Source organism: Anolis sagrei, chromosome 1 (genome assembly GCF_037176765.1).
Source record: "Anolis sagrei isolate rAnoSag1 chromosome 1, rAnoSag1.mat, whole genome shotgun sequence".
Classification (NCBI taxonomy): Eukaryota; Metazoa; Chordata; class Lepidosauria; order Squamata; family Dactyloidae; genus Anolis; species Anolis sagrei.
In genome coordinates, this window is record NC_090021.1 from 335,374,872 (window position 1) to 335,392,079 (window position 17,208).

General features: G+C 44.4%; 1 protein-coding gene across 1 annotated transcript in view; it reads left to right on the plus strand.

Annotated features, from left to right (window-relative positions):
* TMEM260 (transmembrane protein 260) overlaps nt 1-15,938 on the plus strand; it is a 112,041-nt gene extending 96,103 nt beyond the window's left edge. The window contains exons 13-16 of the mRNA XM_060753741.2: nt 2,154-2,330; nt 4,819-4,872; nt 5,201-5,291; nt 15,543-15,938. Of these exons, the coding sequence (XP_060609724.2) occupies nt 2,154-2,330; nt 4,819-4,872; nt 5,201-5,291; nt 15,543-15,809 (589 nt within the window). The 3' untranslated portion in view covers nt 15,810-15,938. The remainder of the gene's footprint in view (nt 1-2,153; nt 2,331-4,818; nt 4,873-5,200; nt 5,292-15,542) is intronic.
* The last annotated feature ends 1,270 nt before the right edge of the window (nt 15,939-17,208 follow it).

The window sequence follows — 17,208 nt, forward strand, 5'->3', positions numbered from 1 at the left end:
CTTCTGGCAACTCGAGGCGGTTTACAAGGCAAGAATTCAATGCCGCCAAGGTCACAATTACAATATACAATATAAAAAACATCAGCAACAATAAAATCAAACATTATAATGAAACATACTTCAATCAATAATCATTAAAACAATGTCCATATAGTTATTCCATTATTATATCCGTTACTCCGTATTTTCAAATGCCCGCTCAAATAGCCATGTCTTAAGATTCTTCCGGAATGATAGGAGCAAGGAAGCCGATCTAATCTCCCTAGGAAGGGCGTTCCATAGCTGAGGGGCCACCACTGAGAAGGCCCTGTCTCTCATTTTCGCCAAATGTACTTGTGATGATGGCGGGACCGAGAGCAGGGCCCCTCCAGATAATCTTAATGTGGTCCTGCGTGCTTGCCCTGCAGACATTGCTATTTATCTGTAATCTGGTTGACCAAAAACTGATTCGTAACCCCTTTGGTACTAAAGCTGGAGAGTAGTCCCTGGTCAAAGTGGTCCCTGGTCAAAAAAAGGTTGGGAACCACTGCTTTGGAGGGACAGATTTCTTTTTGGAGCGTAGTGCACCTTCCTATGAGACATTTGGAGCCCTTCTCCCTGAGCTGATGTGTTCCCTAAATTGTTTTTATTGAAATAATAATGTTAGCCGGAGTTTATTTATTTATTATCTAGGGAAGTCATGCTACCCCTTTATTCCGCTTTGGTTAGACCACACCTGGAATATTGTGTCCAATTCTGGGCACCACAATTCAAGAGAGATATTGACAAGCTGGAATGTGTCTAGAGGAGGGCGACTAAAATGATCAAGGGTCTGGAGAACAAGCCCTATGAGGAGCGGCTTAAGGAGCTGGGCATGTTTAGCCTGAAGAAGAGAAGGCTGAGAGGAGATATGATAGCAATGTATAAATATGTGAGAGGAAGCCACAGGGAGGAAGGAGCAAGCTTGTTTTCTTCCAACTCTATGATTCTATGATTCTATTTTATTTATTTAAAACATTTATATTCCGCCCTTCTCACCCCGAAGGGGACTCAGGGCGGAGCACATCATATACACGGCAAACATTCAATGCCAGGACACAAATTCACATACACAAACATTAAAAAACATTTAGGAAAATATTAAAATACACCATTTAAAACCGTCCTAGTCATCCACATCAAATGTAATTGGCCTGGTCATCTTTCCTATTGCCGCTTTATTGCCCTGTCCCGAAAGCTTGGTCCCACAGCCAAGTTTTTACCATCCTTCTAAAGGACAGGGTAGAGGTGGCTGACCTGATCTCACAAGGAAGGGAGTTCCATAGCCAGGGAGCAATCACCGAGAAGGCCCTGTCTCTTGTTCCCACCAATCGCACCTGTGACAATGGCGGGATGGAAAGCAGGGCTCCCTGGAGGATCTTAATCTCTGCGATGGTACATAGGGGGAGATGCGTTCGGACAGGTAATTTGGGCTGGGGCCATTTAGGGTTTTATAGGCCAAAACCAGCACTTTGAATTGTGCCCGGTAGCAAACTGGCAGCCAGTGGAGCTGGCATAACATGGGAGTTGTATGCTCCTCAGTTATTAACCTGGCTGCCTCTCATTGGACTATTTGAAGCTTCCGAGCAGTCTTCAAAGGCAACCCCATGTAGAGTGCGTTGCAGTAGTCTATCCTAGATGTAACGAGAGCGTGGACCACCATGACCAAGTCTAACTTCCCAAGGTATGGGTGCAGTTGGCACACCAGTTTTAATTGTGCAAACGCTCCCCTGGCCACCGCTGCAACCTGGGATTCCAGGCTCAGTGATGAATCAGTGATGGAGTTGCATCTCTCGCAACCATCCTGTTTCTGATTGCTTTTATTATTTATTTATTTATTTATAGTATTTATATTCTGCCCTTCTCACCCTGCAGGGGACTCATGGCAGATAACAATGTACATATACATGGCAAACATTCAATGCCATAGACACACAACATATATAGACAGACACACAGAGGCTATTTAACATTCCAGCTTCATGGGGGTATTTTGGCCTCCAGGGGAGCTGTTGCTTCACCATCCATTTGTAACACCAATGGAATACTTCCTCATTCTTTTGCTTGCTAGTGGAAACAAATCATTTCATTGTGCAAATCTTAAGTACCGTCTGCTGGCTTCTTGTTTGCAACAGCAAAGAAGCCTTTGTCTGCATTGGGCTCCATGAAGGCGACCCCACCTGGAAGAAGGACTATACCCTTTGGCCGTGGGGCTCCTGCGACAAGCTTGTGCCTTCCAGAGCTCCCTTTGACCCTGGAGAGTGGATCAGTCGCACCAGAAATCTCTACAACTGGAGCGAGGAGTACGGCAGGTAAGCCACAGGGCATCGGTGGCAGCTTATCGAAGTTTGGAAAGTTGGATAAAAAAGAAAGGATGCATGTCAGAAATATTAGAAATTAACTAGGTATTAATCAAGCACTGAAAGGGTGACATGGATGCAATGTCTCCCCATAAGCTACAGTTCAATATAAGCAGGTGTGCCTGTAGCTTAGTAGCCCTCAGTCTGCGAGAGGTCTCTGTGGAAGAAGAGCTTCAGTGTGTTGGTAGGCCTCAGTGTTAGTTCACCTCAGTGGGAGAAAAGCTCTCAGTCTGAGAGAGGCTTCAGTGGGAGAAAGACCTTGGTGTTAGTTCACCTCAGTGTGAGAGAGGCATCAGTCTGAGAGAACCTTCACTGTGAGGTCGACCTCAGTGTTAGTAGGCCTCAGTATGAGTAGGCCTAGTGTGAGAAGCTTTGGTTAGAAAGCCTCAGGTTGAAGGCCACTGTGGGTAAAGCTCCAGTGTGATGGCTGCTGTGTTGAACGGACCGGTCCTGTTCAACATCTTTATTAATGACTTAGATGAAGGGTTAGAAGGCAGGATCATCAAGTTTGTAGACGACACCAAATTGGGAGGGAAAGCCAATACTCCATAGGACAGGAGCAGGATTCAAAACGATCTTGACAGATTAGAGAGATGATTGGCCAGAACTAACAAAATGAAGTTCAACAGGGACAAATGCAAGATACTCCACTTTGGCAGAAAAAACGAAATGCAAAGATACAGAATGGGGGATGATGATGCCTGGCTTGAGAGCAGGACGTGTGAAAAAGATCTTGGAGTCCTCGTGGACAACAAGTTAAACATGAGCCAACAATGTGATGTGGCGGCAAAAAAAGCCAATGGGATTTTGGCCTGCATCAACACGAGCATAGTGTCTAGGTCCAGGGAAGTCATGCTACCCCTCTATTCCGCCTTGGCTAGACCACACCTGGAATATTGTGTCCAATTCTGGGCACCACAATTGAAGAGAGATATTGACAAGCTGGAATGTGTCCAGAGGAGGGCGACTAAAATGATCAAGGGTCTGGAGAACAAGCCCTATGAGGAGCAGCTTAAGGAGCTGGGCATGTTTAGCCTGAAGAAGAGAAGGCTGAGAGGAGATATGATAGCCATGTATAAATATGTGAGAGGAAGCCACAGGGAGGAGGGAGCAAGCTTGTTTTCTGCTTCCTTGGAGACTAGGACGTGGAATAATGGCTTCAAACTACAAGAGAGGAGATTCCATCTGAACATGAGGAAGAGCTTCCTGACTGTGAGAGCCGTTCAGCAGTGGAACTCTCTGCCTGGAGTGTGGCGGAGTCTCCTTCTTTGGAAGCTTTTAAAAAGAGGCTGGATGGCCATCTGTCTGTCAGGGGTGATTTGAATGCAATATTCCTGCTTCTTGGCAGGGGGTTGGACTGGATGGCCCATGAGGTCTCTTCCAACTCTTTGATTCTATGATTCTATGTGTGTAAAATGCTACTGTGTGAAGCTCCTGTGTAACTTTGGTGGCAAGTGGGCATAACTTTGAGAGGAGAGTCTGTGAGAACGAAGCTGTTTATCTGCATGAGAAAGAAGCCCCGCGTGGAAGCAAAGAAGGAAGTCTAAAGAACTTTATTTGTGTTATGGAAACCTTGTTTTTGTAAATAGTACAACCATATTATTTTGTTATAAAGAAAAGCCTCCTATGGAAGAGATAACATTGGTCTGTGTGTTTTTGTTCTTTTTATCCCTTTGGTGCTGGGTCACGCTGCTTCTAATAAGTTACTCAGCTATATATTTATGAGGAGGGGCTTTTTATTATTATGCCCACTTGACCAACAATACATGCAGTTATGTTTGCTTTAGGATGCATTTTTAATATTTTTTTATTGCTGGAGCTGTTTGCAATTTATAATGTATATTTCAAAGTATGTATGTATGTATGTTTAAAATGTAGTAGCTTTGTGCCGAGTATATTCCTGTGTGGAAGGAGTTAACTGAACCATGGAGGGAACAGCATTCCTAGAGAGGTCCTAAATCAAGTGTATAGAGCAAATGGACAGCATCGTGTGTCATACGTCATATGTCACTCTGGAATGCAAGAGGTGTGGACTAGTACTGATAACAGACGGTCCGTGTGTTTCCAGTGTTACGATCGGTCGGGATAGAAGCAAGTTTACAATGTGCTGAGTGTTAAGTAGCTTCTAATGTATATAGCTGTAAAATAAAGTAGTTTATAGCCTAAGGTGGCTGTGATTGATCTGTTCCTGCCTTGCTGTGCGGCCAACGTCACTGACATTTATCTCTGCTTCTTCCACTTTTGTGGGGGCCCTGTGCTCCTAACCTCAATAAATGTGGAGGGCTCACTATCCAACATAGATTCTCAGATGTTCCTTTCCCCTGATGTTCCCCCAGAATGGCATGATAGGCAGAAATCCCACTTAGCCCTATTTAATATCCTACCGTCTTCATGGTTACCATCTCTCTGACCCAACAGAACTTCTGTGTTTCTTCTTCAGGTTTGATACAACTTCATGGGAAGCCGTAGCCAACGAGGAAATGTGGCAAGCCAGGTGAGAGTTTGCACACGGAAACACTCCACTCCTACAAACCTACACTTCCCATAACAACAACCACAAATTCTTCTGTCTGAATGGCTACTACTATGGAAGGGAAGTGCCCAGCTGCCCACATACATGGTGCCATTGCGCCACAAAATACCACCACAACCAAGTGGGACAGTGAAGTTACAATGGACTTCAGGAAATCAAAAGTGATGTTAAACTTCATTCATTCTACAGTGTAGATGCACCCCCAACAATCCTAATCTAGTAGTCAAACTACTACACTGTATGTGATCCTTGCACACATTTAATGAACACTTTCTTTCTGTCTTCCCAGGATGAAAACAGCTTTCTACATTTTTGACCTCGCAGAAATGGCTTCTGTCTCTGCAGATGTGAAATCCCAGCTTTACGTGTTTGCTTACAGCGTAAGCAATTTTTATTCTTTACATTAAAAAGACAAATAAATAGCTTTAGTTATATTCCACTTTATCTCCCCAAGATAACCAGCAGCCCTGTTCATTTTTAGCTTGTTCCATAGATTTCTGCCAAAGCCCTACATAGCTTGGGTCCAGTCTGTCTGAAATATCAAATATCTCTATATAGGTGGCCACTAAAAATAGTGTGATTCTAGGCTGAAATTCGTTAGTCTTTAGATCAGGTATGGTCAAGCTTTGGCCCTCCAAGTGTTTTGGACTTCAACTCCCACAATTCATAACAACCAATAGGTTGTTGGGAATTATGGGAGTTGAAGTCCAAAACACCTGAAGGGCCCAAGTTTGACCATGCCTGGTGTGGACTCGTATAATGCATTTTTATACAATTAAACTACATTATATGAGTCTACACTGATCTTATAATGCAGTTTCAAATTGCATTATAGGGCAGTGTAGATGGAACTTTATGCAGCATCAATGTGTTAGAAGAATACTGCATTATTAGTGTTTAAATGTATTTAAACCATTTAAAAAATTAATTACCGTAATTAGTTCTTTTAAAGTTTTTGTAGCATAAGACATTTACTTATTTTTTTCCAGTGCCTCTCCACTAGTCATGGGCCTGGTATCTGTATCATCCATTTGATTCATGTTTTTGTTTCGTTCTGTCCATTCAGATGGCACAGATCGGGAAGGCCCCTCCTAGAACGAAAATAAACTCAATACGAAAGGCAGGCAAAAGCTCCAAGTTTGCTTTTCAGATTGATTGCTGCGTGCATAGGCCAAAGTGCCCAGCCTGCCAGCGCTTGCAGCTGAGCATTGAGTAAGGAGCGTGGCTTACTGGACGCCCTGGTGCAGGCCCGAGCGCTTCGGGACTACACTTTGGGTTGTGGAGGAAGCCCACCGACAGCAAACATGATGGGTCTTCAGCCTCAGCTAGGGAGCCCTTTAACTCCCCAGAAGAAGGTGAGGCAAAAGTGTGTGCTAGGAAGGAGAGCCTGGGTGGGAAGCCCCCCCCCCCCAAATAATGGGCTGAACGAAAACGAATTTTTGGCACTGAAAACCGAAAACAAGTATCTGCCCTCCCAATTTCGGGAGGCTCAGTAGAAATGGATTGATGGCCCCACTGAAAGCCCTGACACTAAATGAATCAAGGTTTACCCCAAACACACACAGCTGCTCCCCACGGAAAAACTAATCCACTTTGACACCACTTTAACTGCCATGGTTCAATACTATGAAATCGTGGGAGTTGTAGCTTTACCAAAGAGTGCTGATGCTTCGCCAAACTACAGTGCCAAAGATCCCATAGCATTGAATGAGAGTTGGGTATTTATTTATTTATTTATTTATTTATTTCACAGTTTTCTATACCGAGCTTCTCAACCACATTGAGGGACTCAGCCCGGTTTCCAGCCATAAAAACAAACACTCATTAAAATATCATATATCACAGATTACAAAAACAACTTTAAAAACACTATATATAAACACTACAGTGGTCAGTCGTCCTAATAAGATGGATCTACATCAACTTCCATCCAGGGTCCTATGGTGTTATCTCATTCGTCGAAGGCCTGACTCCACAGCCACGCCTTCACCCGTTTCCTAAATGTTAGGAAGGATGGGGCGGTTCTGGCCTCCAGAGGGAGAGAGTTCCAGAGTCGCGGGGCCACCACCGAGAAGGCCCTGTCCCTCGTCCCCACCAGGCGCGCTTGCGAGGCCGGTGGGACCGAGAGCAGGGCCTCTCCAGATGATCTTAATAATCTTGATGGTTTGTAGGGGAGAATACGTTCGGAGAGGTAAACAGTTATTTATCGTGGTAGTTATCGTGGTAGTTGATTAAATGTCCTTTGACCAGTATCTGGCCACTTGGAGTGCCTCTGGTGTTGCCGCAAGAAGGTCCTCCATTGTGCATGTGGCAGGGCTCAGGGTGCATTGCAGCAGGTGGTCAGTGGTTTGCTCTTCTCCACACTCGCATGTTGTGGATTCCACTTTGTGGCCCCATTTCTTAAGATTGGCTCTGCATCTCGTGGTGCCAGGAGGGAGTCTCTCATCTGGTATCACCCACGGATTGAGGTTCTGGGTTTGAACCTGCCACTTTTGGACTCTTGCTTGCTGAGGTATTCCAGTGAGTGTCTTTGTAGATCTTAGAAAACTATTTCTTGATTTAAGTCGTGCTGGCTGATACCCAAACAGGGGATGAACTGGAGATGTCTCTGCCTCGGTCCTTTCACTATTGGCTGCCACTTCCCGGCAGATGTCAGGTGGTGCGATACCGGCTAAGCAGTGTAATTTCTCCAGCGGTGTAGGGCGCAGACACCCCGTGATAATGCGGCATGTCTCATTAAGAGTCACATCTACTGTTTTAGTGTGGTGAGATGTGTTCCACACTGGGCATGCATACTCAGCAGCAGAGTAGCATAGCGCAAGGGCAGATGTCTTCACTGTGTCTGGTTGTGATCCCCAGGTTGTGCCAGTCAGCTTTCGTATGATGTTGTTTCTAGCGCCCACTTTTTGCTTGATGTTCAGGCAGTGCTTCTTGTAGGTCAGAGCACGGTCCAGAGTGACTCCCAGGTATTTGGGTGCGCTGCAATGCTCCAGTGGGATTCCTTCCCAGGTAATCCTCAGAGTTCGGGATGCTTGTCTGTTCTTAAAGTGAAAGGCACATGTCTGTGTTTTAGATGGATTAGGGATCAGTTGGTTTTCCCTGTAATTGGCAGTAAGAGCACCTAGAGCTTCAGAGAGCTTATGTTCAACCATCTCAAAGCTCCCTGCTTGAGCGGTAATGGGTTAAACTGCATTAATTCTAGAGTGTAGATGCACCCTAGCTGAGGAAATGTCTCTGAAAGCCCTCTGTTTTGTTCCTCTACAAAGGATTTATTTTGGAGGACTGAATGAAGTTTTATTCACCCTGAAATAATTCTTTGGAATCCCTGCCTTTGTGTAGATGACCCTAAATCACCTTGGATCCCAGTGTATAAAGTCCATGAATGAACGAGTGATTGCTGGCTGAGGGGTTTGGGAGTTGTAGCCCAAGACTTCCAAGCTCTGTGGAAATGAGGAACTTTCTCTTAATATTTGGGAAAGAGAGAGATGGAGATTTAGCAAACAAAAAATTAAGCCGTTGCACTTGACTCCAAGCGGCCAGCTGCCGAGGCTGCGTATTTCTCCCTCCCCGCCTCTCTTTTCATTGTCTCCGGATGGAGAGGAGGGACGGGTGAGGTGTGGCAGATGTATGTCCCGTTGAGATGCGCTGAGCGCAACGGCACTCGTGTCCAGGTTGGGAAGCGTTCCTTTCCAGCACCTCCTGCGGAGAAGGGCCTCTGTTGTCCTCCGCTTCATGCACATGTTCTTGTTTGTAAACTCACCCAGGAGCAGAAGGGGAGCTTTCGGTTAAAAGAAATTCAGGCTACAAAAGTCCCTTTTTCAAAAGAGAGAAGAAAGGCATGACTGTTTGTCTGTTTGGGAAGTTTGGCCCAGTTCTAACACTGGTGTGGTTCAGAATGCTCTTTGATTGTAGGTGAACTATAAATCCCAGCAACTACAACTCCCACATGTCAAGGTCTATTTCCCCCAAACTCCATCAATGGTTGCATTTGGGCATATTGAGTATTTATACCAAGTTTGGTCCAGATCCATCATTGTTTGAGTCCACAGTGCTCTCTAGATGTAGGTGAACTACAACTCCAAAACTCAAGGTCAATGCCCACCAAATCCTTTCAGTATTTTCTGTTGATCATGGGAGTTCTGTGTGGCAAGTTTGGCTCAATTCCATCGTCGGTGGGGTTCAGAAAGCTCTTTGATTGTAGGTGAACTATAAATCCCAGCAAGTACAACTCTCACATATCAAGGTCTATTTCCCCCAAATTCCACCAATGTTTATATTTGGGCATATTTAGTATTTATGCCAAGTTTGGTCTGGATCCATCATTGTTTGAGTCCACAGTGCTCTCTGGATGTAGGTGAACTACAACTCCAAAACTCAAGGTCAATGCCCACCAAACCCTTTCAGTATTTTCTGTTGATCATGGGAGTTCTGTGTGGCAAGTTTGACTCAATTCCATCGTCGGTGGGGTTCAAAAAGCTCTTTGATTGTAGGTGAACTATAAATCCCAGCAAGTACAACTCCCACATGTCAAGGTCTATTTCCCCCAAATTCCACCAATGTTTACATTTGGGCATATTTAGTATTTATGCCAAGTTTGGTCTGGATCCATCATTGTTTGAGTCCACAGTGCTCTCTGGATGTAGGTGAACTACAACTCCAAAACTCAAGGTCAATGCCCACCAAACCCTTTCAGTATTTTCTGTTGATCATGGGAGTTCTGTGTGGCAAGTTTGGCTCAATTCCAACGTTTGTGGAGTTCAGAATGCGCTTTGATTGTAGGTGAACTATAAATCCCAGCAACTACAATTCTCGCATGTCAAGGTCTATTTCCCCCCAAACTCCACCAATGTTTATATTTGGGCATATTGAGTATTTATGCCAAGTTTGGTCAAGATCCATCGTTGTTTGAGTCCACAGTGCTCTCTGGATGTAGGTGAACTACAACTCCAAAACTCAAGAGCAATGCCCACCAAACCCTTTCAGTATTTTCTGTTGATCATGGGAGTTCTGTGTGGCAAGTTTGCCTCAATTCCATCGTTGGTGGGGTTCAGAATGCTCTTTGATTGTAGGTGAACTATAAATCCCAGTAACTACAATTCTCACATATCAAGGTCTATTTTTCCCCAAACTGCACCGATGTTAACTGGGGAGCGAATTCCATAGGTGGGGGGCCACCGCCGATAAGGCCCTGTCCCTCGTCCCCACCAAACGCATTTGCAATGTATATGCAATTGTATATAATACCGTTTCTCAACCTGGGGGTCAGGGCTCCTGGGGGATCGCGAGGGGGGTGTTAGAGGGTTTACAAGAGACCATCAGAAAACACAGTTGATCGTGGGGGTTCTGTGTGGGAAGTTTGGACCAATTCTATTCTTAGTGGGGTTCAGAATGCTCTTTGGTTGTAGGTCAGTGTTTCTCAACCTGGGCTCCCCAGATGTTTTTGGCCTATAACTCCCAGAAATCCCAGCCAATTTACCAGCTGATTTCTGGGACTTGAAGGCCAAAAACATGTGGGGACCCCAGGTTGAGAACCACTGTTGTAAGTGAACTATAAATCCCAGCAACTACAACTCCCAAATGTCAAGGTATATTTCCCCAAACTCCATCAGTGTTCATATTTGGGCATATTGAGTATTCCTGCCAAGTTTGGTCCAGATCCATCATTGTTTGAGTCCCCAGTGCTCTCTGGATGTAGGTGGACTCAAGGTCAATGCCCACCAAACCCTTCCAGTATTTTCTGTTGGTCATGGGAATTCTGTGTGCCAAGTTTGGTTCAATTCCATCGTTGGTGGAGTTCAGAATGCTCTTTGATTGTAAGTGAACTATAAATCCCAGCAACTACAATTCCCACACGACAAAATCAATCCCCCCACAACCCCACCAGTATTCAAATCTGGGGTATCAGGTATTTGTGCCAAATATGGTGCCGCAAATGAAAAGACATCCAGCATATCAGATATTTACATTACGATTCATAAGAGTAGCAAAATTGCAGTTATGAAGTAGAGTGAAAATAATGTTATGGTTGGGGTCACCACAACAGGAGGAACTGTATTAAAGGTTTTGACATTAGGAAGGTTGAGAAACACTGATCTACCAATGTATTGTCGAAGGCTTTCATGGCCGGAATCACTGGGTTGTTGTAGGATTTTTCGGGCTATATGGCCATGGTCTAGAGGCATTCTCTCCTGACGTTTTGCCTGCATCTATGGCAAGCATCCTCAGAGGTAGTGAGGTCTGTTGGAACTAGGAAAAGGGGTTTATATATCTGTGGAATGACTAGGGTGAGACAAAGGACTCTAATCAAGGTGCTAATCAAAGTGGTCAGTTGAAACATTCACACCTAGCTCCAGCAGACAAGAGTCCTTTGTCTTACCCTGGTCATTCCACAGATATATAAACCCTTTTTCCTAGTTCCAACAGACCTCACTACCTCTGAGGATGCTTGCCATAGATGCAGGTGAAACGTCAGGAGAGAATGCCTCTAGAACATGACCGTATAGCCCGAAAAAACCTACAACAACCCACAGATCTACCAAGTTTGTAACTCTATGAAAAAGAGAGATACGATTCATCTGGCATGGTACGTTCTCCTCAAACAAAGGATATTAAAGCATTAAAGACTTTTGAGAAGAAGAGGGGATGATCTATACATGCAGACGGGAAACAAAACACATTGAGTTCCATAGATCTAAGAAAGAGGTGAAAACAAGGCAGTTCCCTCTGTCCCTAGTTGCTCTCTACGTAAGTGTTGATGCTTCTTCACTTCCTACATCTTGTAGATCCTGAAAAACTTTATAAAACCTGTTTATGCTGCAACATTGGATTGTCCTGGTGTGAAACCTGAGCTCAGGACAAGAAACATCAGTTACAAGAGAAATATGGAGAAACAGGATGGTTTCCACTTGGCAAGAGGATCAAACGAGACTGCATTTTTGTCACTCTGTCTGTTTAATTTATACACTCGACGTGTCATCGGAAAGCTGGATTAGGTTTGGAAGAAGGAGGCGTGACAATTGATGGAAGGAATGTCAACCATTTAAGCCTCGCAGATGACACCGTGTTAGTAGAGGAAAATAGCAAAAACTTGGAGCAGCCATTGAGGAAAGTCCAGGAAGAAAGTGCAGAAGCCAGGGTTACACTTTAACTAGTTGTTGTTGTTATGTGTTTTCAAGATCAACTGTGCCGTTGCGTCTGGGGGATCAATAAAGGAGGGATGGACGTGGCATCTTTCCCCCAGGGGATTGCTTCTTGCCCTCCTATAGGAAACTGGAACTCCCAAAAACCCAAAACAATGTAAATTGCTCAAAATAAGTTTTATTTATCACAAAGTCATTTCTTCAAAGTAATGAGCTGGAAAACTTTAGAGGGGTGAAAGAAAACATACGTTACAGTCTCTATTAGCCCTGGGTCCAAGGGGTTTGAAGCTGAGAAGCCTCACCAAGTTTCCTCTTTCCTCAATGGCTGTGAATGCCGGAGCAAATCACAACCCCAGTTCAGATGGCCTATGTCTTGAAGATTCAGGATCTTCCTCTGGAGCCAAAAGAACCGGCTTAAGGCGCCTGGGTCTCCTCAATAATTGTCCAGGACGATCTGGACATAAAGCATGAGTCCCAGGGGTAAAAAACCTCAGAACTGGTGTTAAGAGGTAACTTAAATCAGGGTCTTTAAGAAACAAGTCTCTTACTCACGTCCATATGGCAGGACCTCTGATGGCAGAATGAAGAAGGAAACCACTCCCCCCCCCCTCCAGGAAGAGGTGGAGCCAAACAGTAATGATTGACAACTACAAGCAACCAACACATACAACTGTACATAAACATGGTTAAAGGGGCAGGATTAAGCAAGATACAACAGTTTAAATCTTGCAACTAACAGTTCTATACATAGGTGGCACCACTCGCGCCGTCACATCAATGTTAAGGCAACAAAATTAAAGAATTTGTAAACCATTCTGAGAACCTTAGTGGCTGAAGATTGGAGTATAAGTAAGCACCCTTAAGCAAATAAAGGGGAAAAAGGATGACCCAAACAATTACCGTCCGGTCAGCCTCACGTCGATACCAAGCAAGATTCTGGAAAAGATTGTTAAGGAAGTATTCTGCAAACACTTAGAAACAAATGCGGTCATCGCTGATAGTCAACACGGATTTATCAAAAACAAGTCATGCCAGACTAATCTGATCTCTTTTTTCAATAGAGTTACAAGCTGGGGAATGCCGTGGATGTAGCGTACCTGGATTTCAGTAAGGTCTCGACAAGGTCCCCCATGACCTTCTAGCAAGGAAACTAGTCCAATGTGGGCTATTGTCAGTTTTACCATTGTTTTCCCCTCCAATCTAGATGACACTACAAACTTGCCACAGCACACGGTTATATCTTGTCTTAGCAGACAGGTTCTTTTAATCAATTACATATAGCCTTCGATGAACAGCATCACAGCACAAGGAGAGTATACACTCTACATGACTTCCTTATATACAGTTCTATACAATTACACATAGCAATCCCGGATTCGCTCCGAACTCATTGACTTAACTCAGACCCAGGATTACATCATTCACAATCACCTGGACTAGGCCAGAACACATTCCCCAAATGAAGTTCTATATACAGTTAATGCATGACTCAGCATTTCCAATAGAAGCCTATTAGCAGTGCATGACTCAGCTATATTACATTACAATACATTGTAAAACCTGACAGATTCAATGCTAATCATACAATCTAAAACATCATACAACAACAACAGGTTAAAATACATGTAGAATAAATTACATATAAGCCAAATCACCAAGATAAGATCATGTCCAACTCAGTCCGTATGTGTAGTCGATAACTTTTTTCTGTAGCCGGTCTCAGCCATTATTCTGGGAACGGTTCCTTCCATAGCCAGGATTTCACTAGCCTCCTGAAGGTCAGGAGGGAGGGGGCAGATCTGATCTCAATTGGGAGAGAGTTCCATAGCTGAGGGACCACCACAGAAAAGGCCCTGCCAGACGCAATTGCGAAAGTGGTGGGACTGAGAGCAGGGCCCCACCAGAAGATCTTATTAGTCTTGATGGTTCATAGGGGAGAATACATTTGGACAGGTAAACCAAGCCGGAACCGTATAGGGTTTTGTAGGTTAAAACCAGCACTTTGAATTGTGCTCAGAAGCTAATCGACAGCCAGTGGTTGTGCGCTCAGTGTATCCTGAACGTTGGACTAATTGCAGCTTCCGCGCAGTCTTCAAACGTAACCCCACGTAGAGAGCGCTGCAGTAGTCCAATAAGCCCAGCTTCTGCCAACCTAGCAGTTTGAAAACATGCAAATATGAGTAGATCAGTAGGTACCGCCTTGGTAGGAAGGTAATGGTTATCCATGCAGTCATGCCGGCCACATGCCCTTGGAGGTGTCCATGGACAATGCCAGCTCTTCGGCTTAGAAATGGAAATGAGCACCACTCCCCAGTTGGACACAACTAGACTTAATGTCACAGGAAACCTTTACCTTTACTTCACAAAGTAAAGGAAGGAATCCCACTGGAGCATTGCAGCACACCCAAATATCCAGGAGTCACTCTGGACCGTGCTCTTACCTACAAGAAGCACTGCCTGAACATCAAGCAAAAAGTGGGTGCTAGAAACAATATCATACGAAAGCTGACTGGCACAACCTGAGGATCACAACCAGATGCAGTGAAGACATCTGCCCTTGCGCTGTGCTACTCTGCTGCTGAGTATGCATGCCCAGTGTGGAACACACTAAAACAGTAGATGTGGCTCTTAATGAGACATGCTGCATTATCACGGGGTGTCTGCGCCCTACACCACTGGAGAAATTACACTGCTTAGCTGGTATTGCACCACCTGACATCCGCCAGGAAGTAGCAGCCAATAGTGAAAGGACCAAGGCAGAGACATCTCCAGCTCATCCCCTGTTTGGGTATCAGCTAGCACGTCAACAACTTAAATCAAGAAAAAGTTTTCTAAGATCTACAGAGACACTCGGTGGAACACCTCAGCAAGCGAGAGTCCAAAAGTGGCAGGCTTAAACCCAGAACCTCAACCAATGGCTGATACCAAATGAGAGACTCCCCCGTGGGCACACAAAAGACTGGGCAACTTGGAAGGCGCTGAACAGACTGCGCTCTGGCACCACGAGATGCAGAGCCAACCTTCAGAAATGGGGCCACAAAGTGGAATCCACTACATGCGAGTGCGGAGAAGAGCAAACCACTGACCACCTGCTGCAATGCACCCTGAGCCCTGCCACATGCACAATGGAGGACCTTCTTGCGGCAACACCAGAAGCACTCCCAAGGGGCCAGATACTGGTCAAAGGACATTTAATCAACTACCAAACTCGCAAATTTTGTATTTTTTCTGGGGTTTTTTTTTTTTTGGTTTTTGCTTTGTTCTGTTAGAAATGTAATATAATCGACTGGTTGCACTGACACGATAAATAATAAATAAATAAATAAACTCCACAAAGTTGACAACCTGTTTTCTGGCATCAAATCTGTTTTTAATAATGCCTTTTATGACAAGCTTTATTATTTTAAAAAAATAAGTATTGTGTGAGCATGTGACATTTTTGGAGGGTGGAAATTCCAGCAACACTGAATTCTGAATTCTTCTTTTCCTTAGATGTACAAGGAGATCATAACTGCTCATGGATCCCACCCAGTGAACTGGCACAAAAACTACGCCATCGCTTGCGAAAGGATGTTGCGCTTGCACCCACCGAGGGAAGACCCGGAAGTCCTGCTCTCAGAAACCATCAAACATTTCCTCCTTTATACGGAGAAAGCCGCGGACGATCCCCAGCAAGGGCAGATTTTGCAAGCTGTAAAACATCTGAAGAAAGAACTCCGGGAACTGAGAAAACTAAAGAGGAGAGAGAGCAAGCACTGAGCATAGGACAGCCTTGCGACCCTTTGCTTTCAATAGGTGGAATGGAAAACTGGATGAGCTTTGAAGAGCTCATAGGAAAGATCACACTGGAGTGGATGGAAATCCAGTAGGAAGATATCCTAGAGTAAATCTGCCATGTAGAATGAATGCAGTTTGATACCACTTGAATTCCCATGGCTCGGTCCTGGGAGTTGTTCTTTGGAGAGACACCAGCACTCTTGAGAAGTCTGAAGGCCTGGAAAAACTACATACATAGCATAAACCATGTCAATTAAAGTGGTGTCAAACTGTATTTATACTACAGTGTAGGTGTACCTAAAGATGGAAGAGAAGCTAATGTGTTTGGTTATATAGGGTTTTGTTTTTATGAGAAAAAGAGTAAAATGGAAAGTGTTTAAATGGCAGAGGTATATACAGGGATGCATTAGAAAGGGGACAAAAGTTTTACTTTTTCTCAGTAGAAAGACTGAGTCATCCAGTGAATGTAATTGGCCAATTTGGGTCAGATAAAAGTAGAATTAGGTGTAGAATTAATGCAGTTTGATGCTAGTTGAACTGCCATGGCTCGATGTTATGATATCTTGGGAATTGTAGTTCTAAAAACTCTATAGCTTCTGACAGAGTGCTGTACCTCACCAAACAACAATTCCCATGATTCCATGGCATTGAGCATGTCTCATTTTTGGGTGTCCCCCCCCCCCCCCCCCAGCCCCATTTGAAAGCCATGAACAGCTTGGGACCAGATTACTTGAAGGACCAACATCTCCTAGGAGATGTTGGTCCATTTGCAGTATTGCCTCTTAGTGCAGTGTTGCTCAACCTGGGGCTCAGGACCCCTGGGGGGGTCGCGAGGGGGTGTCAGAGGGGTCGCCAAAGACCATCAGAAAGCACAATATTTTCTGTTGGTCATGGGTGTTCTGTGTGGGAAGTTTCATCCAATTCTATCGAAGGTTCTTTGATTGTAGGTGAACTAGAAATCCCAGCAACCACAACTTCCAAATGTCAAGGTCTATTTTCCCCAAACTCCACCAGTGTTCACATTTGGGCATATTGAGTATTCGTGTAGAGTTTAGTCCAGATCCATCATTGTTTGAGTCTACAGTGATCTCTGGATGTAAGTGAACTACAACTCCAAAACTCAAGGTCAATGCAAACCAAATCCTTCCAGTAATTTCTGTTGGTCAGGGGAGTTCTGTGTGCCAAGTTTGGTTCAATTCCATCGTTGGTGGAGTTCGGAATGCTCTTTGATTGTAGGTGAACTATAAATCCCAGCAACTACAACTCCCAAATGACAAAATTAATCTCCCCAACCCCACCAGTATTCAAATTTGATCCAGTGATGAAAATACATCCTGCATATCAGATATTTACATAATAACAGTAGCAAAGTTGCAGATAT